General features: G+C 46.7%; 1 protein-coding gene across 1 annotated transcript in view; it reads left to right on the forward strand.

The window, feature by feature from the left end:
- The window catches only part of LOC141258594 (dynein axonemal heavy chain 8-like), a 415,976-nt gene that overhangs the window by 373,837 nt on the left and 15,242 nt on the right, over positions 1-26,897 (forward strand). The window contains exons 80-85 of the mRNA XM_073673563.1: positions 3,357-3,473; positions 3,817-3,918; positions 12,055-12,215; positions 12,298-12,454; positions 14,069-14,221; positions 16,744-16,933. Of these exons, the coding sequence (XP_073529664.1) occupies positions 3,357-3,473; positions 3,817-3,918; positions 12,055-12,215; positions 12,298-12,454; positions 14,069-14,221; positions 16,744-16,933 (880 nt within the window). The remainder of the gene's footprint in view (positions 1-3,356; positions 3,474-3,816; positions 3,919-12,054; positions 12,216-12,297; positions 12,455-14,068; positions 14,222-16,743; positions 16,934-26,897) is intronic.

The following is a 26,897-nucleotide window of genomic DNA, read 5'->3' on the forward strand; positions in this document are numbered from 1 at the left end:
TTAATGAAGCAGCAATCAAAAATATGTACTGGTGTACTGCCCTGACGACAGGCCTCGGCTGTTTCCATCAGTCCTGGACTGTGATTCCAGAGTACAGGGCTTGGCTGTTTCCATCAGTCCTGGATGGTGATATCCGAGTACAGGGCTCAGCTGTTTCCATCAGTCCTGGATGGTGATATCCGAGTACAGGGCTCAGCTGTTTCCATCAGTCCTGGATGGTGATATCCGAGTACAGGGCTCAGCTGTTTCTATCAGTCCTGGATGGTGATATCCGAGTACAGTGCTCAGCTGTTTCTATCAGTCCTGGATGGTGATATCCGAGTACAGGGCTCAGCTGTTTCTAGCAGTACTTTATATCCAGAGCTGAGGTGTAAGGGGATGAGCAAGCAAAGTTTTTTTCAAGCAGAAGCCGATTCAGGAACTGCCGATGTTTTTTGTCCTGTGTCCCCAAAGTTAATGAAGCAGCAATCAAAAATATGTACTGGTGTACTGCCCTGACGACAGGCCTCGGCTGTTTCCATCAGTCCTGGACTGTGATTCCAGAGTACAGGGCTTGGCTGTTTCCATCAGTCCTGGATGGTGATATCCGAGTACAGGGCTCAGCTGTTTCCATCAGTCCTGGATGGTGATATCCGAGTACAGGGCTCAGCTGTTTCCATCAGTCCTGGATGGTGATATCCGAGTACAGGGCTCAGCTGTTTCTATCAGTCCTGGATGGTGATTCCCGAGTACAGGGCTCAGCTGTTTCTATCAGTCCTGGATGGTGATTCCCGAGTACAGGGCTCAGCTGTTTATATCAGTCCTGGACTGTGATTCCCGAGTACAGGGCTCGGCTGTTTCCATCAGTCCTGGATGGTGATATCCGAGTACAGGGCTCAGCTGTTTTTATCCGAGTACAGGGCTCAGCTGTTTCCATCAGTCCTGGATGGTGATATCCGAGTACAGGGCTCAGCTGTTTCTATCAGTCCTGAATGGTGATATCCGAGTACAGGGCTTGGCTGTTTCTATCAGTCCTGGATGGTGATTCCCGAGTACAGGGCTCAGCTGTTTCCATCAGTCCTGGATGGTGATATCCGAGTACAGGGCTCAGCTGTTTCTATCAGTCCTGGACTGTGATTCCCGAGTACAGGGCTCGGCTGTTTCCATCAGTCCTGGATGGTGATATCCGAGTACAGGGCTCGGCTGTTTCTATCAGTCCTGAATGGTGATATCCGAGTACAGGGCTTGGCTGTTTCTATCAGTCCTGGATGGTGATTCCCGAGTACAGGGCTCGGCTGTTTCCATCAGTCCTGGATGGTGATATCCGAGTACAGGGCTCAGCTGTTTCAATCAGTCCTGGATGGTGATTCCCGAGTACAGGGCTCAGCTGTTTCCATCAGTCCTGGATGGTGATATCCGAGTACAGGGCTCAGCTGTTTCCATCAGTCCTGGATGATGATATCCGAGTACAGGGCTCAGCTGTTTCCATCAGTCCTGGATGGTGATATCCGAGTACAGGGCTCGGCTGTTTCCATCAGTCTTGGACTGTGATTCCCGAGTACAGGGCTCAGCTGTTTCAATCAGTCCTGGATGGTGATTCCCGAGTACAGGGCTCGGCTGTTTCCATCAGTCCTGGATGGTGATATCCGAGTACAGGGTTCAGCTGTTTCCATCAGTCCTGGATGGTGATATCCGAGTACAGGGCTTGGCTGTTTCCATCAGTCCTGGATGGTGATATCCGAGTACAGGGCTCAGCTGTTTCTATCAGTCCTGGATGGTGATATCCGAGTACAGGGCTCAGCTGTTTCTATCAGTCCTGGATGGTGATATCCGAGTACAGGGCTCAGCTGTTTCTAGCAGTACTTTATATCCAGAGCTGAGGTGTAAGGGGATGAGCAAGCAAAGTTTTTTTCAAGCAGAAGCCGATTCAGGAACTGCCGATGTTTTTTGTTTTGTTTTTATCCTGACGTGTTTTGTTAGTGTTTCTTTGCAGTTTTCTGTAAATGTTTTTTTTTTCTTGTGTTTTTGGGCAATTTTCAGACAATAAGTAGTTATTAATGATAAATAAGAAGTGTATAAATGATAGTGTTTTTTGATCCGAAAACTCTCATAGACACCCAGGCATTTTCCGGGTGTTGTTTCAGCCTTCGTCTTCCGGGTGTTGTTTTAGCCTTCGTCTTCCGGGTGTTGTTTCAGCCTTCGTCTTCCGGGTGTTGTTTCAGCCTTTGTCTTCCGGGTGTTGTTTCAGCCTTTGTCTTCCGGGTGTTGTTTCAGCCTTTGTCTTCCGGGTGTTGTTTCAGCCTTCGTCTTCCGGGTGTTGTTTTAGCCTTCGTCTTCCGGGTGTTGTTTCAGCCTTCGTCTTCCGGGTGTTGTTTCAGCCTTCGTCTTCCGGGTGTTGTTTCAGCCTTCGTCTTCTGGGTGTTGTTTCAGCCTTTGTCTTCCGGGTGTTGTTTCAGCCTTTGTCTTCCGGGTGTTGTTTCAGCCTTTGTCTTCCGGGTGTTGTTTCAGCCTTCGTCTTCCGGGTGTTGTTTTAGCCTTCGTCTTCCGGGTGTTGTTTCAGCCTTCGTCTTCCGGGTGTTGTTTCAGCCTTCGTCTTCCGGGTGTTGTTTCAGCCTTCGTCTTCTGGGTGTTGTTTCAGCCTTTGTCTTCCGGGTGTTGTTTCAGCCTTTGTCTTCCGGGTGTTGTTTCAGCCTTTGTCTTCCGGGTGTTGTTTCAGCCTTCGTCTTCCGGGTGTTGTTTTAGCCTTCGTCTTCCGGGTGTTGTTTCAGCCTTCGTCTTCCGGGTGTTGTTTCAGCCTTCGTCTTCCGGGTGTTGTTTCAGCCTTCGTCTTCTGGGTGTTGTTTCAGCCTTCGTCTTCCGGGTGTTGTTTCAGCCTTTGTCTTCCGGGTGTTGTTTTAGCCTTCGTCTTCCGGGTGTTGTTTCAGCCTTTGTCTTCCGGGTGTTGTTTCAGCCTTTGTCTTCCGGGTGTTGTTTCAGCCTTTGTCTTCTGGGTATTGTTTCAGCCTTCGTCTTCCGGGTGTTGTTTTAGCCTTCGTCTTCCGGGTGTTGTTTCAGCCTTTGTCTTCCGGGTGTTGTTTCAGCCTTTGTCTTCCGGGTGTTGTTTCAGCCTTTGTCTTCCGGGTGTTGTTTCAGCCTTCGTCTTCCGGGTGTTGTTTTAGCCTTCCCATTGACTTCCAGTGTTTTCCCATTGACTGTGAATTTCTAACTCCAATATCTTTCTGATGTGAAATAAAACCTCTCATTTTCTCAGCTTTTTATGTAGCGTTTTAACTCCATAGAGGGAGTTCTCTTTATTATTGGTGATGATTTGGATTCTTTCTGGGGGTAAATGAAGCTGTAAAGCCGATCTCACATTTCCCATTGTTTTCCTTTGGCAGGAGAGGCGCAGATACACCACCCTGGGCTGGAATATCCCTTATGAGTTCAGCTCTGCAGACTTCTCGGCGAGCGTTCAGTTCATGCAGAATCATCTGGATGAGTGCGGTGTCAGGAAAGTAAGTGTGTCCTCGTGCCACGATTGTGACGAGGCGTGTGATACAATGTATTCTGCTCCGCTGTACGGCTAGTGCTGCCGATCCGTCCATGGAGATCCATGGTGACAATGCGCCTGGTCCGTGTTTATATGAGATGGAGTATGGCCGGTACTGTGAATGATACAGACGTGTGGCCTGTATTGCTTGTGATACATTATTTTGTGACGTGGTCGGTTGATCCCTAGTCGGCCTCTCTCACTCCCTCTGTATATTACATGTATTGGATCTGTTGCGAGCAGCAGACTCATCAGTGTCTATGCCCTCTCTTCTGATCCGTCTGATGCTTCTCACTCATCACCTGTAGGGGGTGTCCTGGAGCACCATGAGGTACATGATTGGAAAAGTGCAATATGGAGGAAGTATCACCGACCAGCAGGATAAACGTCTGCTCAGCTGTATGACAAAGGTAAGTGGAGACCGATAGATACGAGATACATTCATACATCGAGTGATACACGATAATAAAACAGATGGAGTGATCGATCCCATTGATCGATGGGAGACAGACAAATGGATAATGGATACAACATCTCGGCCTGTACATAACACATATAACGATACATACATTACTGGTAATTATCCCCTCTGTAATGACGATAATCACTGTTTACTCTCGTTGTCATTTCTCCCGTATCCTCTAGGTGTACAGATAACATTCATGTATCCATAGAAACAGAAGTTTTTTTTATTTTGGGGTAATTAGTACCACTAAAATAGAAACTCGTGAGCATCCTCCGCCCCCGGCAGTTCAATCTTCTGACCCGCAAGAGAAATTCTCCTGTACACGGAGACTTTCCAGAGTTTCTTCCAACAACCATCTTCAGGGACCAAAAGTTTCTTTCCTCACAGACAATCATGTACTAGTGCCTGTGTGTTTATGGCTCTTAGTTATATCTGGGGGTTCGGTGTCACTCGTCAGACATGTACTCATATCCAAGGGTTGTGTCACTCAAAAGACACATATACTCGAGGGTCTGTGTCACTCACCAGACACATATACTCGAGGGTCTGTGTCACTCACCAGACACATATACTCGAGGGTCTGTGTCACTCACCAGACACATATACTCGAGGGTCTGTGTCACTCACCAGACACATATATCAGGGGGTTGTGTCACAAGACACATATATTCGGGGGCCTGTGTCACTCACCAGACACATATATTCGGGGGTCTCTGCCACTCACAAGACAGATATATTCGAGGGTCTGTGTCACTCACCAGACACATATACTCGAGGGTCTGTGTCACTCACCAGACACATATATCAGGGGGTTGTGTCACAAGACACATATGTTCGGGGGCCTGTGTCACTTACCAGACACATATATTCGGGGGTCTCTGCCACTCACCAGACAGATATATTCGAGGGTCTGTGTCACTCACCAGACACATATACTCGAGGGTCTGTGTCACTCACCAGACACATATATCAGGGGGTTGTGTCACAAGACACATACAGTCATATGAAAAAGTTTGGGCACCCCTATTAATCTTAAGCTTAATGTTTTATAAAAATTGGTGTTTTTGCAACAGCTATTTCAGTTTGATATATGTAATAACTGTTGGACACAGTAATGTTTCTGCCTTGAAATGAGGTTTATTGTACTAACAGAAAATGTGCAATCTGCATTCAAACAAAATTTGAAAGGTGCATAAGTATGGGCACCCTTATCATTTTCTTGTTTTAAATACTCCTACCTACTTTTTACTGACTTACTAAAGCACTTTTTTTGGTTTTGTAACCTCATGGAGCTTTGAACTTTATAGCCAGGTGTATGCAATCATGAGAAAAGCTACTTAAAGTGGCCACTTGCAAGTTGTTCTCCTGTTTGAATCTCCTCTGAAGAGTGGCATCATGTGCTCCTCAAAACAACTGTCAAATGATCTGAAAACAAAGATTATTCAACATAGTTGTTCAGGGGAAGCATACAAAAAGCTGTCTCAGAGATTTAACCTGTCAGTTTCCACTGTGAGGAACATAGTAAGGAAATGGAAGAACACAGGGACAGTTCTTGTTAAGGCCAGAAGTGGCAGGCCAAGAAAAACATCAGAAAGGCAGAGAAGAAGAATGGTGAGATCAGTCAAGGACAATCCTCAGACCACCTCCAGAGAGCTGCAGCATCAACTTGCTGCAGATGGTGTCACTGTGCATCGGTCAACTATACAAGGCACTTTGCACAAGGAGAAGCTGTATGGGAGAGTGATGCGAAAGAAGCCGTTTCTGCAAGCACGCCACAAACAGAGTCGGCTGAGGTATGCAAAAGCACATTTGGAGAAGCCAATTTCTTTTTGGAAGAAGGTCCTGTGGACTGATGAAATCAAGATTGAGTTATTTGGTCATACAAAAAGGCGTTATGCATGGTGGCAAAAAAACACAGCATTCCAAGAAAAACACTTGCTACCCACAGTAAAATTTGGTGGAGGTTCCATCATGCTTTGGGGCTGTGTGGTCAATGCTGGCACTGGGAATCTTGTTAAAGTTGAGGGACGCATGGATTCCACTCAGTATCAGCAGATTCTTGACAATAGTGTTCAAGAATCAGTGATAAATATGAAGTTACAAAGTGGATGGATCTTTCAGCAAGACAATGATCCAAAACACCGCTCCAAATCTACTCAGGCATTCATGCAGAGGAACAACTACAATGTTCTGGAATGGCCATCCCAGTCCCCAGACCTGAATATCATTGAACATCTGTGGGATCATTTGAAGAGGGCTGTCCATGCTCGGGGGCGACCATCAAACTTAACAGAACTGGAATTGTTTTGTAAAGAGGAATGGTCAAAAATACCTTCATCCAGGATCCAGGAACTCATTAAAAGCTACAGGAAGCGACTAGAGGCTGTTATTTTTGCAAAAGGAGGATCTACTAACTATTAATGTCACTTTTCTGGTGAGGTGCCCATACTTATGCACCTGTCAAATTTTGTTTGAATGCAGATTGCACATTTTCTGTTAGTACAATGAACCTCATTTCAAGGCAGAAACATTACTGTGTCCAACAGTTATTACATAGATCAAACTGAAATAGCTGTTGCAAAAACACCAATTTTTATAGAACATTAAGCTTAAGATTAATAGGGATGCCCAAACTTTTTCATATGACTGTATATTCGGGGGCCTGTGTCACTCACCAGACACATATATTCGGGGGTCTCTGCCACTCACCAGACAGATATATTCGGGGGTCTGTGTCACTCACCAGACACATATACTCGAGGGTCTGTGTCACTCACCAGACACATATATCAGGGGGTTGTGTCACAAGACACATATATTCGGGGGCCTGTGTCACTCACCAGACACATATATTCGGGGGTCTCTGCCACTCACCAGACAGATATATTTGAGGGTCTGTGTCACTTACCAGGCACATATATTCAGGGGTCTGTGTCACTCACAAGACACATATATTCGGGGGTTTGTGTCACTCACAAGACACATATATTCGGGGGTCTGTGTCACTCACCAGACACATATATTCGGGGGCCTGTGTCACTCACAAGACACATATATTCGGGGGCCTGTGTCACTCACCAGACACATATATTCGGGGGTCTGTGTCACTCACAAGACACATATATTCGGGGGTCTGTGTCACTCACAAGACACATATACTCGAGGGTCTGTGTCACTCACTAGACACATATATTCGGGGGTCTGTGTCACTCACCAGACACATATATTCGGGGGTTTGTGTCACTCACAAGACACATATATTCGGGGGTCTGTGTCACTCACCAGACACATATATTCGGGGGTCTGTGTCACTCACAAGACACATATATTCGGGGGTCTGTGTCACTCACAAGACACATATACTCGAGGGTCTGTGTCACTCACTAGACACATATATTCGGGGGTCTGTGTCACTCACAAGACACATATATTCGGGGGCCTGTGTCACTCACTAGACACATATATTCGGGGGCCTGTGTCACTCACCAGACACATATATTTGAGGGTCTGTGTCACTCACAAGACACATATACTCGAGGGTCTGTGTCACTCACTAGACACATATATTCGGGGGTCTGTGTCACTCACAAGACACATATACTCGAGGGTCTGTGTCACTCCCTAGACACATATATTCATGGGTCTGTGTCGCTCACTAGACACATATATTCGGGGGTCTGTGTCACTCACAAGACACATATATTCGGGGGTCTGTGTCACTCACAAGACACATATACTCGAGGGTCTGTGTCACTCACTAGACACATATATTCGGGGGTCTGTGTCACTCACAAGACACATATATTCGGGGGCCTGTGTCACTCACTAGACACATATATTCGTGGGTCTGTGTCACTCACAAGACACACATATTTGGGGGTCTGTGTAACTCACCAGACACATATATTTGGGGGGGTCTGTGTCACTCACCAGACACATATATTCAGGGGTCTGTGTCACTCACCAGACACATATATTCGGGGGTCTGTGTCACTCACAAGACATACATATTCGGGGGTCTGTGTAACTCACCAGACACATATATTTGGGGGGGTCTGTGTCACTCACCAGACACATATATTCGGGGGTCTGTGTCACTCACCAGACACATATATTCGGGGGTCTGTGTCACTCACCAGACACATATTTGGGGGGGGGTCTGTGTCACTCACCACACACATATATTCGGGGGTCTGTGTCACTCACCAGACACATATATTCGGGGTCTGTGTCACTCACCAGACACATATATTCGGGGGTCTGTGTCACTTACCAGACACATATATTTGGGGGGGTCTGTGTCACTCACCACACACATATTCGGGGGTCTGTGTCACTCACCAGACACATATATTCGGGGTCTGTGTCACTCACCAGACACATATATTCGGGGGTCTGTGTCACTTACCAGACACATATATTCAGGGGTCTGTGTCACTCACAAAACACATATATTCGGGGGTCTGTGTCACTCACTAGACACATATATTTGGGGGTCTGTGTCACTCACCAGACACATATATTTGGGGGTCTGTGCCACTCACCAGACACATATACTCGAGGGCCTGTGTCACTCACTAGACACATATATTCGTGGGTCTGTGTCACTCACAAGACACATATACTCGAGGGTCTGTGTCACTCCCTAGACACATATATTCGAGGGTCTGTGTAACTCACCAGACACATATATTCGAGGGTCTGTGTCACTTACCAGACACATATATTTGGGGGTCTGTGTCACTCACCAGACACATATATTTGGGGGTCTGTGCCACTCACCAGACACATATATTCGAGGGTCTGTGTCACTTACCAGACACATATATTTGGGGGGGTCTGTGTCACTCACAAGACACACATATTCGGGGGCCTGTGTCACTCACTAGACACACATATTTGGGGGTCTGTGCCCCTCACCAGACACATATATTCGAGGGTCTGTGTCACTTACCAGACACATATATTTGGGGGGGTCTGTGTCACTCACAAGACACATATATTCGGGGGTCTGTGTCACTCACCAGACACATATATTCGGGGGCCTGTGCCACTCACCAGACACATATATTTGGGGGGGTCTGTGTCACTCACCACACACATATTCGGGGGTCTGTGTCACTCACCAGACACATATATTCGGGGTCTGTGTCACTCACCAGACACATATATTCGGGGGTCTGTGTCACTTACCAGACACATATATTCAGGGGTCTGTGTCACTCACAAAACACATATATTCGGGGGTCTGTGTCACTCACTAGACACATATATTTGGGGGTCTGTGTCACTCACCAGACACATATATTTGGGGGTCTGTGCCACTCACCAGACACATATACTCGAGGGCCTGTGTCACTCACTAGACACATATATTCGTGGGTCTGTGTCACTCACAAGACACATATACTCGAGGGTCTGTGTCACTCCCTAGACACATATATTCGAGGGTCTGTGTAACTCACCAGACACATATATTCGAGGGTCTGTGTCACTTACCAGACACATATATTTGGGGGTCTGTGTCACTCACCAGACACATATATTTGGGGGTCTGTGCCACTCACCAGACACATATATTCGAGGGTCTGTGTCACTTACCAGACACATATATTTGGGGGGGTCTGTGTCACTCACAAGACACACATATTCGGGGGCCTGTGTCACTCACTAGACACACATATTTGGGGGTCTGTGCCCCTCACCAGACACATATATTCGAGGGTCTGTGTCACTTACCAGACACATATATTTGGGGGGGTCTGTGTCACTCACAAGACACATATATTCGGGGGTCTGTGTCACTCACCAGACACATATATTCGGGGGCCTGTGCCACTCACCAGACACATATATTCGGGGGTCTGTGTCACTCACTAGACACATATATTCGGGGGTCTGTGTCACTCACTAGACACATATATTCGGGGGCCTGTGTCACTCACCAGACACATATATTTGAGGGTCTGTGTCACTCACAAGACACATATACTCGAGGGTCTGTGTCACTCACTAGACACATATATTCGGGGGTCTGTGTCACTCACAAGACACATATACTCGAGGGTCTGTGTCACTCACTAGACACATATATTCGGGGGCCTATGTCACTCACTAGACACATATATTCGTGGGTCTGTGTCACTCACAAGACACACATATTTGGGGGTCTGTGTAACTCACCAGACACATATATTTGGGGGGGTCTGTGTCACTCACCAGACACATATATTCAGGGGTCTGTGTCACTCACAAGACACATATATTCGGGGGTCTGTGTCACTCACAAGACATACATATTCGGGGGTCTGTGTAACTCACCAGACACATATATTTGGGGGGGTCTGTGTCACTCACCAGACACATATATTCGGGGGTCTGTGTCACTCACCAGACACATATATTCGGGGGTCTGTGTCACTCACCAGACACATATATTTGGGGGGGGTCTGTGTCACTCACCACACACATATATTCGGGGGTCTGTGTCACTCACCAGACACATATATTCGGGGTCTGTGTCACTCACCAGACACATATATTCGGGGGTCTGTGTCACTTACCAGACACATATATTTGGGGGGGTCTGTGTCACTCACCACACACATATATTCGGGGGTCTGTGTCACTCACCAGACACATATATTCGGCGGTCTGTGTCACTTACCAGACACATATATTTGGGGGGGTCTGTGTCACTCACCACACACATATTCGGGGGTCTGTGTCACTCACCAGACACATATATTCGGGGTCTGTGTCACTCACCAGACACATATATTCGGGGGTCTGTGTCACTTACCAGACACATATATTCAGGGGTCTGTGTCACTCACAAAACACATATATTCGGGGGTCTGTGTCACTCACTAGACACATATATTTGGGGGTCTGTGTCACTCACCAGACACATATATTTGGGGGTCTGTGCCACTCACCAGACACATATACTCGAGGGTCTGTGTCACTCACCAGACACATATATTTGGGGGGGTCTGTGTCACTCACAAGACACACATATTCGGGGGCCTGTGTCACTCACCAGACACATATATTCGAGGGTCTGTGTCACTTACCAGACACATATATTTGGGGGTCTGTGTCACTCACCAGACACATATATTTGGGGGTCTGTGCCACTCACCAGACACATATATTCGAGGGTCTGTGTCACTTACCAGACACATATATTTGGGGGGGTCTGTGTCACTCACAAGACACACATATTCGGGGGCCTGTGTCACTCACTAGACACACATATTTGGGGGTCTGTGCCCCTCACCAGACACATATATTCGAGGGTCTGTGTCACTTACCAGACACATATATTTGGGGGGGTCTGTGTCACTCACAAGACACATATATTCGGGGGCCTGTGCCACTCACAAGACACATATATTCGGGGGTCTGTGTCACTCACTAGACACATATATTCGGGGGTCTGTGTCACTCACTAGACACATATATTCGGGGGCCTGTGCCACTCACCAGACACATATATTCGGGGGTCTGTGTCACTCACTAGACACATATATTCGGGGGTCTGTGTCACTCACTAGACACATATATTCGGGGGTCTGTGTCACTCACCAGACACATATATTCGGGGGTCTTTGTCACTCACAAGACACACATATTCGGGGGTCTGTGTCACTCACTAGACACATATATTCGGGGGTCTGTGTCACTCACCAGACACATATATTCGTGGGTCTTTGTCACTCACAAGTCACACATATTCGGGGGTCTGTGTCACTCACTGGACACTTTCTCGATATATCCGGGAGTTGGTGTCACTCACCTGCAGGTATCTGATATATCTGGGGGTCTGTGTCTCTCAATGGACACGTACCTTTTATATCTGGGGGACTTTGTCTTTCACCGGACACATACCTGTTGTATCCGGGGGGTTTGTGTCTCCCACTGGACATGTAGCATGGGTTACAAGAGGTCAGTGGCCCCTCATGTGATTTTCTCCATTAATGTCTATGGGGGGCACAGTAAGATCTGAGCGCTCCTGCAGCTTTCTGCTGTATATCCTGTGTAATATAAATGTGTGTCTTATGTTATTGTCCTCTAGGCCTGGTTCAGTGAGAAGATCTGTGATCCCACCTTCTGTTTCTACAAGGGATATAAGATCCCCCACTGTAAGACCGTGCCGCAGTTCCTGAACTACATCCAGTCTCTGCCGGCGGCTGACTCCCCACTAGTGTTCGGCCTGCACCCCAATGCTGATATTACGTAAGAACCCCATCTGTAAATACACCCATTCTCCATGAATGGAGCAATTATCCCCTGCTTATAATCAGTGCATATATTACAGATACCAGAGCAATGTGGCTGCCACCATCTTGGACACCATCAGCAGCATGCTGCCCCGGGAAACCCAGGGGGAAGCGTGGGAAACTCGAGAAGCCGTCGTACATAGAATAGTTGAAGACCTGCTGGAGAAGCTGCCCCCGGACTACAATCCTCATGAGGTGCATTACTATATTACCCCTCGCTCCTCCCAGAAATACAAACATTTCATTTCTTCAGTTTAAGTGGTGGCCCACCTGCTGCCGGCCCACCTGCTGCCTGCATGGGTGGGTTGCGGACGTATCCTAGTCCCATGGTCGCGGTGCAGCAGTCTATTCCACATCTCGGGAATTGTTACATAGCCTGTATTCACACACTAAACCGTTCCCTCCTGAGTCAATTTTCATTTTATTTCTCTTTTTATTTATTTTTCTCCCTTTCTTCAAAGAGTTAGAACTTTTCTATTTGCATTGACGCCATTCACTTTACCTTACAATGCACTTAAAAAATGGGAAAACAGAATCTAAGTTAGGTGAAATAGTGAAAAAAAAGCACAATTTCGTTTTGTGTTTTATTGGCATTCATTGATTCAACAGGATTCTCCAGGTCAAGTACGATTGCAGCAGTATATAAAAAAAGAATAACAATATAAGTTTGATATTTTACTTGTTTAAAACTATTCAGAACCTTTTAAGAAAATATTTAGTTTCTGTCACCCTTTTCTGAAACCCAGAACTTTTCTGTCAATGGCGCTCGATATTTTTTTTTTGCACATCGAGCTTTAGAATTTATTGTTACTATTTGGGGAACATTTTTTTTACACTTTTGATCACTATTTATTGCAATTTTTGGGAGGAGATACAGTGACCAAAAACTGCAATTCCGGCCTTTAGTTTTTGGTGGTTTTTGCCTGTTTTTTTTTTAAAGTCTGTTTTCATATTTGTTAACATGTGGTTTTGTTTTTTTTTTTGTTGCCAACCATTGTATTCTAGTTTTTTTTTCCAGGTGTTTGCAGTCAATTTTGTCAACTTGTTCATTTTTAAAAAGTCGCAAAATTCCGTGCAAATATTCTCCAGTTCCTCCCGCTTGAGTGATTTTATGCACATACAGTTATTTCAGGTCAAATTTTGTGCTATTTAGCAAAATGATGCAACTTTTTTTTGCAGTAAAAACACACAAAATGGGCTAAAGAGAAAAATCAACATTTTTTTATTTTTGTGCAAAACTTATGAATGACGGGCGACATTTTGAAGAATTTGGTGCAGAAAATGTCAGCGATTTGCCACGAGATGAAAGAAGAAAAGTGACTTAACCTGTAAATGATGGATCTGGCCCTAAGTTCTCAGTCCAGGAGAGCCGGCGATGTTCTCGCTGATGGACCTTGGTGCTCAGGCGTCGGGACTGTATTTTCCTTTAGGCACAATAGATTTCTTCTGTGTTTTGTTGCTGAGGGTCTCCTCGAAGAGAAGCCGCCCCCCCCTTAGATCGCTGCTTTCTGATAAACAGGATGCACTTCCATTAATTCGTATACAGCGTCTGCCCTTTATGAATGCACCCGCCATAGCTCGCTGTGTAACGTAACGCTGCCATCAGCCCGCACTTATATCTCATCACACATGTTCTGCTATATAACATTTACAATCATGAACAGTCTACAAATATTCTCCCATAGGCAGCTGGGAAAAACGTATCTTCAGAAAAAGGTCATGTACAGAATTAATATCTCCAGATGAAAAGTCAGGTCTGTATGTGCAACTGAGAAAGAGATGAAATCTTACATGTTCTGCTCCGTTAAGGTGAAAGCGCAGCTGGAGAAGACCGGAGCGCTCAGCCCAATCAATCTGATTCTCCGTCAAGAAATAGATCGGATGCAAAAGGTCATCTCCATCGTGAGGAGCGGCCTGACTGAGCTGAGGCTCGCCATAGACGGGACGGTCATTATGAGCGAGGTGAGAGACGACATACAGGGGCAGATTTAGGAAGGTGGTCCAGAGATTTGGGCAGATTTAGGCCTGATGTGCCGCTTGTAAAGTACCTTGGAAAAGTATTCATACCCCGATAATTTTACCACATTTTTTTCACGTTACAATCGCAAACTTAAATCTATTTTATTGGGATTTTATGTCATATGCCAACACAAAGTAACAAGTATTTGTGAAGTGTAACAGAAATGATACATGTTGAGCAAAGAGAAATAGACCATAAGTGTTTCAAAGAACCCCAGGATATAATATAGTTAAGAGACAACGTGATGACTAAAAAAATAAGTATTTTATTAAACCTATTTAATATATTTAAAAAGACACACATTGTATGATTCCATATATTATCAGACATAATATGAGCAGATGAGGCTACAGAGGGTAGATAGAGACACAGTTGGTATCAGATATAAACCAAAAATGCAGTTACATAGTCCAACCAAAAATGTGTGTCTTTTTAAATATATTAAATATGTTTAATAAAATACTTATTTTTTAGTCATCACGTTGTCTCTTAACTATATTATATCCTGGGGTTCTTTGAAACACTTATGGTCTATTTCTCTTTGCTCAATTGGTATTTAGTGGTATGCCCCTCATTATTTATGAGGTCTTGTTCTCCATTGTTATTTTCTTGCATTAGAAATGATACATGGTTTTATAATTATTTAAAAACTATAAATCTGAAAATTGTGAGGTGTATTTGTATTCAGCCCCTGTAGTCTGATACCCCTAAATAAAATCCTGACTGACCAATCAACTCCAGACGACACGTAATTAGTACATTGCGTCCACCTGGGTGTAATTCTTCTCAGTATAACTACAGCTGTTCTGTGAAGACCTCAGAGGTTTGTGGGAGAACATTAGGGATCAAACAGCATCAAGAAAAGGAGCCCACCAGACAGGTCAGATGGTGGAGAAGAGTAAAGCAGGGTTAGGTTATACCTAAATAGCCCAAGCTCTGAACAACTCACAGAGCACTGTCCAATTCATCATCCAAAAATGAAAGGAGTACGGCACAACTGCAAACATACCCAGACATGGCCGTCCACCTAAACTGACATCCCAAGCAAGGAGAGCGCTGTGAGAAGCAGCCAAGAGACCCATGGTCACTCTGGAGGAGCTGCAGAAATCCACAGCTCAGGTGGGAGAATCTGTCCACACGAGAACTGTTAGTCTTATACTCCACAGATCTGGCCTTTATGGAAGAGTGGTAAGAAGAAAGACATTTTTGAGAGCCATAAGAAGTCCCGTTTGCAGTTTTCAAAAAGCCATGTATGGGACACAGTGAGCATGAGGAAGAAGAGGCTATGGTCAGATGAGTCCAAAGAAGAACATTTTGGGCTAAATGCAAAGTGCTATATGGGACAGAAAACTAACATTGCACATCACCCTGAAAACACCATCCCTTCAGTCACACATGGTGGTGGCAGCATTCTGCTGTGGGGAGACTTTTCTTCAGCAAGGGCAGGGAAACTGGTCAGAGGTAATGGGAAGATGGATGGAGCTAAGTACAGGGAAATCCTGGAGGAAATCCTGTTAGAGGCTGCAGAAGACTTGAGACTGGGTCGTAGGTTCACCTTCCAGCAGGGCAAAGACCATAAACATCCTGCCAGAGCCACAATGGAGGTGTTTAGATCAAGGCATATTCTTGTGTGTGAACGGTCCATTCACAGTCCAGACCTAAATCTCAGAGAATCTGTGACAAGACGTGAAAATTGCTGATCACAGACGTCTCCATCTGATCTCACAGAGCGAGCGTGCAAAGAAGAAGGGGCAAAATGTCACCTCTAGATGTGCAAAGCTGGAGAGACCCCAAAAGACTGCAGCAGTAACTGCAGCGAGAGGTGGTCCTACAAAGTATTGACGTGGGGGGCTGAATACAAATGCACAACACATTGCTCGGATTTATATTTTTAAATTAATTAGAAAACCTTGTATCATTTCTTTTACACATCCCAAATACTTACTGTTGGTATCACAGAAAATCCCAATAAAAAACATTTATGTTTGTGGGTGTAACGTGAAAAGTAAGTGGAAAAGTTCACAGGGTATGAAGACTTCTTCTTCAAGGCACTGTATGTTTCCACGTGTGATATACATACTGTATCTGGTGCTTTATGTTTAATTACCACCAAATAACTTGTCATTCTCTTCTGATGTTGAAGAGAGAAATCTTTTTTACCTTCTCTTAATTATAAGTGATCCTGGGGAGGTGGTGAGCACCTATGTAACCTGCATTATACATCTCAGGTTGTCACTCATCTTTAGCCCTGCAGATGTAGAAGATGAGAAGATGCAGCAAATCTAGGAGACATTCATGGGTCTCGGAGCGCTGAGTGACAACCCTAATGACAGCTTTGATTGCAACCATATTGGTTGTCACCCATGTTTCCCAGGTCCAAAGACAACTAATAAATTGGTGAATAGAGTAATGCAACCTTTCACGTAACTACGGAGAAGTGGACTGACCTCTCTCATTTCTTCAGAGTCTTAGAGCCATCTTGGATGACATATACAACGCCCGTGTTCCTGGGGTCTGGAGGAAGGTGTCGTGGGCGTCTGCTACGCTCGGATTCTGGTTCACACAGCTGCTGAAGAGGAACAGTCAGTTCACGTCATGGATTTATGATGAAAGACCGAACGTCTTCTGGATGGCGGGGTTTTTCAATCCACAGGGTTTGTACTTGTACCACATGCAGAGAAATCCGCACTCAATCAGCAATTAAACCAATCACCAGTTACTCCAGTTCCTCTTTTATGGTGGCGTCTCGCTCCTGAAGCCCCTCTCAGCAAACGATGCACTCATCTCCTTACCTGAATATATTCTCTCCAGCAGCAATAATCCCTTCAGCCTAAAAACATTTATTCACACATTGCTGTTTTATTGCCACAAACATTCATTAAATACATTCTGGGCGGGCGGTTGTGACCACATGGTACGGCACATAAATTATGATGGGGTGGTGTGTGCCTGCTGTTCACAGCGCCCGGGGAACCAAAGAAACAATCAGTGCAGCAAGTCAGTGTCATCCAACCCGTGTAATGGATCAGATATTGTAGGTGTGCATACACTTCAACTGTGAGAAACAGAATATAAAAAAAAAATCCAGTAAATCACATTGTATGATTTTTACATAATTAAATTGCATTTTATTGCATGAAATAAGTATTTGATCACTTACCAACCAGCAAGAATTTTGGCTCTCACAGACCTGTTTTTCTTTAAGAAACCCTCCTACTCTGCACTCATTACCTGTCTTAATTGCACCTGTTTGAACTTGTTACCTGTATAAAAGACACCTGTCCACACAATCAATCACACTCCAACCTCTCCACCATGGCCAAGACCAAATTTCTGTCTAAGGACACCAGGGACAAAATTGTAGACCTGTACAAGGCTGGGATGGGCTACAGGACAATAGGCAAGCAGCTTGATAAGAAGGCAACAACTGTTGGTACAATTATTAGAAAATGGAACAAACACAAGATGACTGTCAATCTTCCTCGGTCTGCAGCTCCACACAAGATCTCGCCTCGTGGGGTAAGGATGATTCTGAGAAAGGTCAAGAATCAGCCCAGAACTACACAGGAGGACCTGGTCAATGACCTGAAGAGAGGTGAGACCACAGTCTCAAACATTGCTGTTAGTAACACACTACAGCGTCATAGATTAAAATCCTGCAGGGAACGCGAGGCCCCCCTGCTCACTCCAGCACATGTCCAGGTCCGTTTGAAGTTTGCCATTGACCATCTGGATGATACAGAGGAGGCATGGGAGAGAAGGTCATGTGGTCAGATGAGACCAAAATAGAACTTTTTGGTATCAATTCCACTCGTCGTGTTTGGAGGAAGAAGAAGAATGAATACAACCCCAAGAACACCATCCCAACCATGAAGCATAGTGTAGTGGGGGAAACATCATACTTTGGAGGTGCTTTTCTGCAAAAGGGATAGGACTACTGCACAGTATTGAAAGCGAGGATGGATGGGGTCATGTATCGCGATATTTTGGCCAACAACATCCTTCCCTCAGTAAGAGCATTGAAGATGGGTCATGGCTGGGTCTTCCAGCATGACAATGACCCGAAACACACAGCCAGGGCAACTAAAGAGTGTCTCCTTAAAAAGCATTTCAGGGTCCTGGAGTGGCCTAGCCAGTCTCCAGACCTGAACTCAATAGAAAATCTTTGGAGGGAGCTGAAACTCAATGTTGCCCAGCGACAGCCCCGAAACCTGAAAGATCTGGAGAAGATCTGTATGGAGGAGGGGGCCAAAATCCTTGCTGCAGTGTGTGCAAACCTGGTCAAGAACTACAGGAAACCTCTGACCTCTGTAATTGTAAACAAAAGGTTTCTGGACTAAATATTAAAGGAGTTGTCCACTACTTTCACATTGATGCCCTATCTATAGGATAGGGCATCAATGTATGATCAGTTGGGGTCCCGCATGTGGCACCCCCGCCGATCAGCTGTTATCGGTGGTGGCGGCCGCTGGCCGGAAATACTTACCTGCGGTGCTTGGCCGTTCATCTGTAGTGGCCACAGCAGGATACTACACATCCTCCTCCCATTCAATTGAATAGGAGGCAGATGTGCAGTAACAAGCGCCGACTAGTGTTGAGCCACCCCCGTAGTGTTCGAGTTAGGTTCGGTTCGTCGAACACCGTTAAAACCAATGGCAGGCAAACAAAAACACATAGAAACACATAGAAAACACCTTCAAAGGTGTCCAAAAGCTGACAAACTGCTCAGAAGACACAACTAACACATGGAAAAGTGACAAGTACATATAGTCATGCGAAAATAAAAGAGGTGGAGGAGTAAAAGGAGGGGGAGACACAGATATAGGCATGTCATGCCCTTCTAAAATCCAAAAAGTAAGAAGCCGACACGGCCAGTCCGCTCCTGCCCGTGCCACCTCCGTGTCGCCGGGTTTGTGCCAGAGCCGCGGTGAACCCTGATGGCCAGCCCCCCTCTCCCAATACTGGTGCCTGTCCGCTGGTGGGTCGAGCGAGCCCCCCTGTGGTGGAGGCAGCTCTAAGCTTTTTAATTTAAATTGTCTCTCTAATTTGAATGAATACACTTTAAATCCATTTACAAGGATCTATTGGAGGGCAAGTCTCATGCCAGCAGCCGCGTAATTCCAGCTCCAGTAGCGTCCACTAAAGCTGCTGCAGTTAAAAAGCTTTTATAAGGATCGAGCTCGGCTGTCCACCGCAAGGCATCCTACTGCCAGTCCCAGCCCCTATGCCTTGGGGTGCCTCCTGATGCTCTTCACTGAGTATCCCATGGTCCCGAAGCATTTCCTTTGAAAAAATTAAGTGTCTAAACTACAGGTGGTGTAGCTTGCTTAACAGCCGGGATAATCCGCTGACTAGCAGACACTGCTACTAGGCACAAAGTATTTCCTGGGCTAGATGCAGTTAAAAATTTGTAATTAGATACTCTCGTTGGATGCTGAGAAAGCATTCCATAGAGTCTCCTGGCACGCCATATATGATTCTCTTAAAAAGCTTGGGGTAGGGGTCTAGGGGACCCTTTTATAGCCAAAATCACGGCCCTGTATCGCAATACGTCACCTAGGCTGAAGATAAATAGAACTGTAGCACCCTGAGGGCTCGGTTGCTACAGACGTATTGCACCTCACCCAGAGGTGTGATATCTCACTCTCAGGTAAGGATGGAGTGTGGATCAGGACCCGACACCTGCATGCATTACACCACATTGCCGTGGGGCAGGGCGACCAATATGCCCCTGAGATGGGCACGACAGTCCCTGTCCCTGGCTGGAGTGGGGGGAGGGAACACTGAGGAAGGGGAACCCTGTAGTGCAGGAGCAGGGAGGAAGCAGTTCCTGGGTGCATTGAGAAGGGAGTATAAAAGGTGGGCACCATCTTAGTTCAGTGCAGAGAAGTCTGAGCAGAAGTGGCAGGGAACAGGGGCTCTGCATGAGCTCTGCTCCGGAGGCGGGCCTAGTAACAGAGGCCCAGGCCTGGAAGAGGGAGAAGGAAGGAAGAGGAGCGGAGAAGGCTCCAGGAACGAGGAATGAAGGGATCCCAGGGGTGCGGACGGGCGAGTCGCCACCGCACGCCCGAATCCACCTGCGTGGAGGGGTCAGGCCAAAGGGGGAGACCGGTCCCCGAACTAGTGGAGGCAGGAAACGACCCTCAGCTAGAAACCGGAGGCTCTGACATTTTATGTGGCGCAGCCCCTCGCTACACCCGCTAGGAAGGCACCACATAGGGTCAGGGAAACTGGCGCCAAGTTTACCAAGAGGAGGCCCGAGGCAGCCGGACAGAAGTGTTGGTAAGAAAGGCCAGACAAAGGACACACAAAGGGGGTCCTGTGAAGTGCTCCAAAGTTATCTGGGAGTTGTCTGAGCTCCTCACCTGGTGAGCACAGTACGACGTGGGCAGCCGTTACCTGCAGACGTGGTCTGGATAATAAGAACTGTGAGTAAAGGCCCTGGACTGCATCACTGACTCCGTGTCGTTACTGCTGCTGCCCTGCACCATCACCCCCATCCTCCGCATACACTGCCCTGAGGCTATACTCCTCCCGTGGGGAGTTATGCTACGCTCTGCTGCACCCACAACACCAGCCTCAGCGGTCTGCCCTGTAGCGGCGGTTCACTCTGACCGCAATCCACGGGTGGCGTAGTCGGACATTTAAACATCAAAACCACATAAATAGTTCCGCCACTGGTTTGACCGCCCTGAGCCACGGAACCGGGTCGCCGCCACGAAGACTACAACCACCAGCATCCACCAAAAAGGGTCCGGCTCCGGGTGTCCCAAGGCCCAGGGGGTGCGTCAGAACATTTTCATCACCTTTCACAATCACCAATGGGACAAGGCAGGGATGTCCTCTGTCCCCTCTCTTATACATCCTAGTGACGGAGCACCTGCTCTCATCAATTCGCCATAACCCCAATATTAGGTGGATTGAGGTGGGAGGCACCGAGTACAAGTGCTCTCTATTTGCTGATGATGTCCTAGTATATATCACTCAATCACATATATCCATCCCTGCTGTTATGGCTGAAATAGATCACTTTGTTACATGGTAAAATTTTAAAATCAATGCAGCGAAGTCTGAGGCCCTCGATGTCTCCCTCCCCAAATCCATATAGGATTCCATCCAGTCCAACTTTCCCTTTGCCTGGCCCTCACAGGGTATCAAATACTTAGGAATTCCTATTCATAGAGACCTCTCCCATCTATGTTATCTTAATTTTGGGCCCTTTATTGAACAATTCCATACAGACCACGGTTGGCAAGTTAGAACTGTAAGATTCACTACGTGAACCGCTGGTGTTTTGTGGAAAAGCACATGTACACCGCGTTCCAAATTATTATGCAAAAAGTGTTTAGGAGTGATAAGGGAAGAATTTGTTTGTTTGTCAGTTAAACTCATTGATGGTGATGTGTGTCAGGGCTCTTTATATCACTGTAAGCAATTGCAGACACCTGTGCTAATTAGTTTGGCAGGTGTGTCCAATGAAAGGCAAGACTACTTAAGAAGGCTCTCTCACATTATTAAGCAGCCTACATTTTCTGCCAAAATGGGAAAGAAAAAGGATGTGTCGGCTGCTGAGAAGCAACAAATTGTGGAGTGTTTAGGTCAAGGCATGACTACAATCAACATTGTGCGATGATCAGGATGAAGTGTCTTGGCAATCAAGAAGTATGTAGCTGATTCACAGTACACACGTGTGCGTGCTGATAAGGGCAAATTGAGGACTCTTTCCTACAGGCAATTACGTCAGGTTGAAAGAGCAGCGGCAAAAAAGCCTTGTCATAGCAGCAGACAAGTTTTTGAAGCTGCTTGTGCCTCCAACGTCCCCCGAACAACAAGATGCAGGGTCCTTCAGAGGTTTGCAGCTGTGCATACGCCATCCTGTCGACCTCCTCTATCCACTTCACACAAGCAGAAACGGCTCCAGTGGGCCAAACATTACATGAAGACTGATTTCAAAACTGTTTTGTTCACGGATGAGTGCCGTGCAGCGCTCGATGGTCCAGATGGATGGAGTGGAGGATGGCTGGTTGATGGACACCCCACGCAAACACGGCTACAGCGCCAACAAGGAGGAGGTGGAGTAATGTTTTGGGCTGGAATCATGGGGAGAGAGATTGTCGGCCCCTTTAGGATCCCTGAAGGCGCTAAAGATGAACTCCATAATGTATGTGGATTTTCTCAAACAGCACTTCCTGCCATGGTTCAAGAAGAAGAACCGTGTATTTCACAGCAAGATCATTTTTCTGCATGATAATGCACCATCTCATGCTGCACATAAAACATCTGCATCTCTGGCTGATATGGGCATAAAAGGGGACAAACTTATGGTGTGACCCCCATGCTCCCCTGACCTCTACCCCATTCAGAACCTTTGGAGCATCATTAAAAGGAGTGTCTATGATGGTGGGAGGCAGTCCACATCTAAGCAACAGCTCTGGGAGGGTATTCTGTCCTCATGCAAAACAATTGAAGTAGAAACCATCCAAAACCTGACAAATTCAATGGACGAGAGAGTTCAGAAGCTCCTTTCGAACAAGGGGTCCTATGTGAAAATGTAACATCACCTAGAATAAAGTTTTGAGTTGAAAACTGTTTGATTTCAGTTTCTAACAACCTGCTAATGCTTATAATTTCAAAAATGACCATTTTTTTGGTCTTTATTAAAATGAAAAGGTTGATCGAAAAGTTTGGGGGATCTAAGAGTGTGGCAACCCAGTAGTCATGATTACTTCGAATTCTGACAATATGAGGGTCATGCTGCAGGTAGTGCAGCAAGAAGGCACTTATGTGTCTTGCGCATCTCGGAGCCCCAAAATTATTTTCTGGGCAAGATGCAGCTAAAAATTATTTTTAATTTTAAATCTGGTGAAGCTTATTATAGATGGCCTAATAGGATCAGTGCTGCACACTGCTACAAAGCCCAAATTATTTTCCAGTCAAGATACAGATAAACATGATTAGTAATTTGAAAGCTTAAAACGTTTGGTAGGGTGATTTTAACCAATCATCAAGCTTTTACTCTCCCCAGGATGACACAGGGGTAGAAAAGTCGTTTCGGATCCATGATTTGTTCATCTTTATGAACGTGAGTCTGTCTACATTATCAGTGGAGAGCCGCGTGCGCTTATCTGTCAGCACACCACCAGCAGCGCTGAACACACGTTCAGACAGAACGCTGGCTGCGGGGCATGACAAGATCTCCAAGGCGTAAGTGGCTAGCTCCGGCCATTTATCCAGATTGGAAGCCCAAAAAGAGCAAGGGTCCAGTGACACAGTCGTGGCTTCAATGTTTACTTGGAGATACTCCTGTACCATCGTCTCTAGGCGTTGACTATGTGTCAGACTTCTTGTCTCCTGTAGCCTTGCAAAGGATGGGCTAAAAAAGTGGTGAAATGATTCCGCAAAATTGATGTTACCAGCAGATACTGTGGTTCTGTTACGGTTTGAGTGCTGAACACTTGACGGTCCCACGGTTGGCAAGTTGGAACTGTGAGATTCACTACGTGCACCACTGGTATTTTGTGGAAAAGCACATGTAAGATTCTGCAACAGTCTCTGCTGATACTCCTGCATGCGTGCATCCCTTTCTATGGCAGGAATAATTTCTGCAAATTTACTTTTGTACCGGGGATCTAACAGTGTGGCAACCCAGTAGTCAGGATTATTTCTAATTCTCACAATTCGAGGGTCATGTTGCAGGTAGTGCAGCAAGAAGGCACTCATGTGTGTTGCGCATCCAGGAGCACCAAGTCCCTGTTGTGTTGGTGGCGAGGTAACAATCATGCTTCCTTCCTCTGTCCTCTCCCCCCAACCTCGCACAACAGAAATGTGATCAAGGTCTCCCTCATCTGATGAGTCTTCCATCAGTTCGTCCTCCACTTCTTCCTGGGCTCCTGCACCTTCCTCACTAGTTTGGCTGCTACCATGCGCCCTGGTAAAACCATCTCCCCCACCCTCACATGCCTGCCGCCTTGGTGCTGCCGACCGTCTGGACCTTGCAGATGTTAGCCCTTCCGCATACAACTCCTCCTCCTCTACTTCCTCCACCTCCTCTTGTGCCACCACCTGACTCCGAATTCTGTTTAACATATGCTCCAGCATGTAAATCACCGGAATAGTCATGCTGATAATGGCATCTTCAGCACTAAACATCTTCGTCGCCATTTCAAAACTGTGCAGAAGGGTGCATAGGTCCCTGATCTGAGACCACTCCTCCAGCGTGATTTGCCCCACCTCTGAATCTCGTTGGCCCAGGCTATACGTCAGAACGTATTGCACCAGGGCTTGTCGGTGCTGCCACAGTCGCTGCAACATGTGCAGAGTTGAATTCCACCGGGTAGGCACATCGCATTTTAGCCGGTGAAGTGGCAGGCCCAACGACTTCTGTAGAGATGTAAGTCGCTGAGCTGCGGGATGCGAACGGCGGAAGTGAGCACACAGCGACCGTGCCCTCTGCAGAAGGCCATCTAGTCTGGGATAGTGGGCTAAAAATTGCTGGACAGGTTCAACACGTGAGCCATACAAGGCACGTGTGTGACATTGCCCCGGCGAAGGGCCGCACCCAGGTTTGCAGCATTGTCGCACACGGCCTTCCCTGGTTTCAGGTCCAGTGGAGACAACCATTCATGAAATTGGTTCTCCAGAGCTGACCACAACTCCTCAGCTGTGTGACTCACATTTCCCAGACATTTCAATGTAAAAACCGCCTGATGACGTTGAGCCCTACTGCCAGCATAGTAAGGAGGTGTGCAGGATCCCTTCTGCGCAGTTAGAAAGCTTGTGGCATGACCAGACAGGCTTTGGGTGCAGGTGGAAGACCGAGAGGAGGTTGAGGAGGCAGAAGCAGTGGAGGAACTTTGACATAAAGAGGATTGACGCACAACTCGTGGGGACGGCAAGACTTGGACAGCAGCCCCTTGTCCTGCTGTCACCATAGTTACCCAGTGCCCAGTCAGCGACATGTAACGCCCCTGTCCATGCCTACTCGTCCAAGTGTCTGTGGTGAAATGCACCCTGTCACACACAGAGTTTCTCAAAGAAGCGGTGATGTTGTGTGCGACATGCTGGTGGAGCGCAGGCACACCTTTCTTTGAGAAGTAGTGCCGACTGGGCATCTGGTACTGGGGCACTGCGACGGACATAAGGTCTCGAAAATCCTCTGTGTCCACCAGGCGGAAAGGCAGCATTTCTGTAGCCAAGAGCTTGCAGATGGTGAAATTCAACCTCTTAGCTTTCTCATGGCTAGGAGGAAATGGTCTTTTACTTGTCCACATCTGAGGGACCGAGGGCTGGCTATTGTGCTTAGACGGGGTTGATAAGGGTGTCCCCGGCAAACTGCCGGTCTGTGAGGAAGATGCAGGCGGACATGTTAGGTTGCCTTCATCCAAAGGTGGTGCTATCGATGTCGGACAGCGCTCAACACCAGCTGGTGTTACCACCTCCAAAGAAAATGATGACCTGCCAATCACGCTGGCTGTTGCGGGTAAAGAGGTGGCAGGTCTGCGCCCCAAAACAGGTGTGACTGCTGTCCCCCCAGTCACAGAGGATGAAGAGGCCGCGGATGCACAAGATATGGCAGACGGTGGTTGGCCCGGCCGGCTAGGCCGCATTGTAGCACACTGAGCTTCCCACTGCAACTTATGCTTCATGTCCATGTGCCGGTTCATGCATGAAGTACTCAAACTATGTATTTTTTGGCCTCTACTTAGCTTTTGCTGACAAATGTTACAGATAACACGAGTTGGGTCATCTTTATCGATCTGAAAAAATGCCCAGGCTATGCAAGGCTTAGCACCCATGCGACCTGAAGAGCCACCACGACTTGTGGTGAGAGGCAGAGTTGTGTTTGAGGATGCAGTTGTTGACGTGCTTCCAGTACTACGTCTCTGTCCAGGAAGGCGCAACCTGACCTCGTCGTCACTAGCATCTTCCTCCACCTCCTCTGCTGACCTCATCTCTTGGCTGACTGTGGGTTGACAGTAAGTGGGATCTCCAACCTCATCATCATCACCCTGTGCGTTATCACACCCGTCGTCCTCAGAGCCAACCTGTTCCTGCCCTGACAAAAAACTAAAGTTGTCGCTCCAATCAGGTATTTGAGTCTTATCATCGTCTTCCTCATTGTCTCCACCAACAGGAGTTACAGTTTGGGAATGAGGGTCTACATTATGGTCAGAACCTTCTGCGTCTGGTCCTGGATCCGACTCATAAAGATTCTGGGCATCAGTGCAGATCATTTCCTCGTCTGGATTCACAGAAGCGCTGGAGTCGACCTCTGATTCCCAGGCTATAGTATGAGTAAACAGCTCTGCAGACTCAACCATCTGTTCTACCTCATACTCAGACGGGCAGCTGGAGATTTGGGAGCTGTGAGGAAGCAAGTGCGATTTGGGTGACACCTTTGAGGACTGGAGTATTTGTGATGTTGAAGTTGATGTGGAGGAGAGCCCACTTAAAGGAGCACTTGATATCCGTTGAAGCACCTGCTGTTTTTGTGCCTCATCTGGAATTTGTAGCGATTGGCGTGGCCGTAAGAAAGGGATCTTATCACATTGTCCGCTAAAAGAAGTAGACATTTTAGTTTGGCTGGAAGATGGTCTTTCTTCTGCAGATGTTACTGTT

This window comes from Phyllobates terribilis, unplaced genomic scaffold, assembly GCF_046119375.1.
Source record: "Phyllobates terribilis strain yellow unplaced genomic scaffold, ASM4611937v1 Scaffold_3__8_contigs__length_932513732, whole genome shotgun sequence".
NCBI classification, from domain to species: Eukaryota; Metazoa; Chordata; class Amphibia; order Anura; family Dendrobatidae; genus Phyllobates; species Phyllobates terribilis.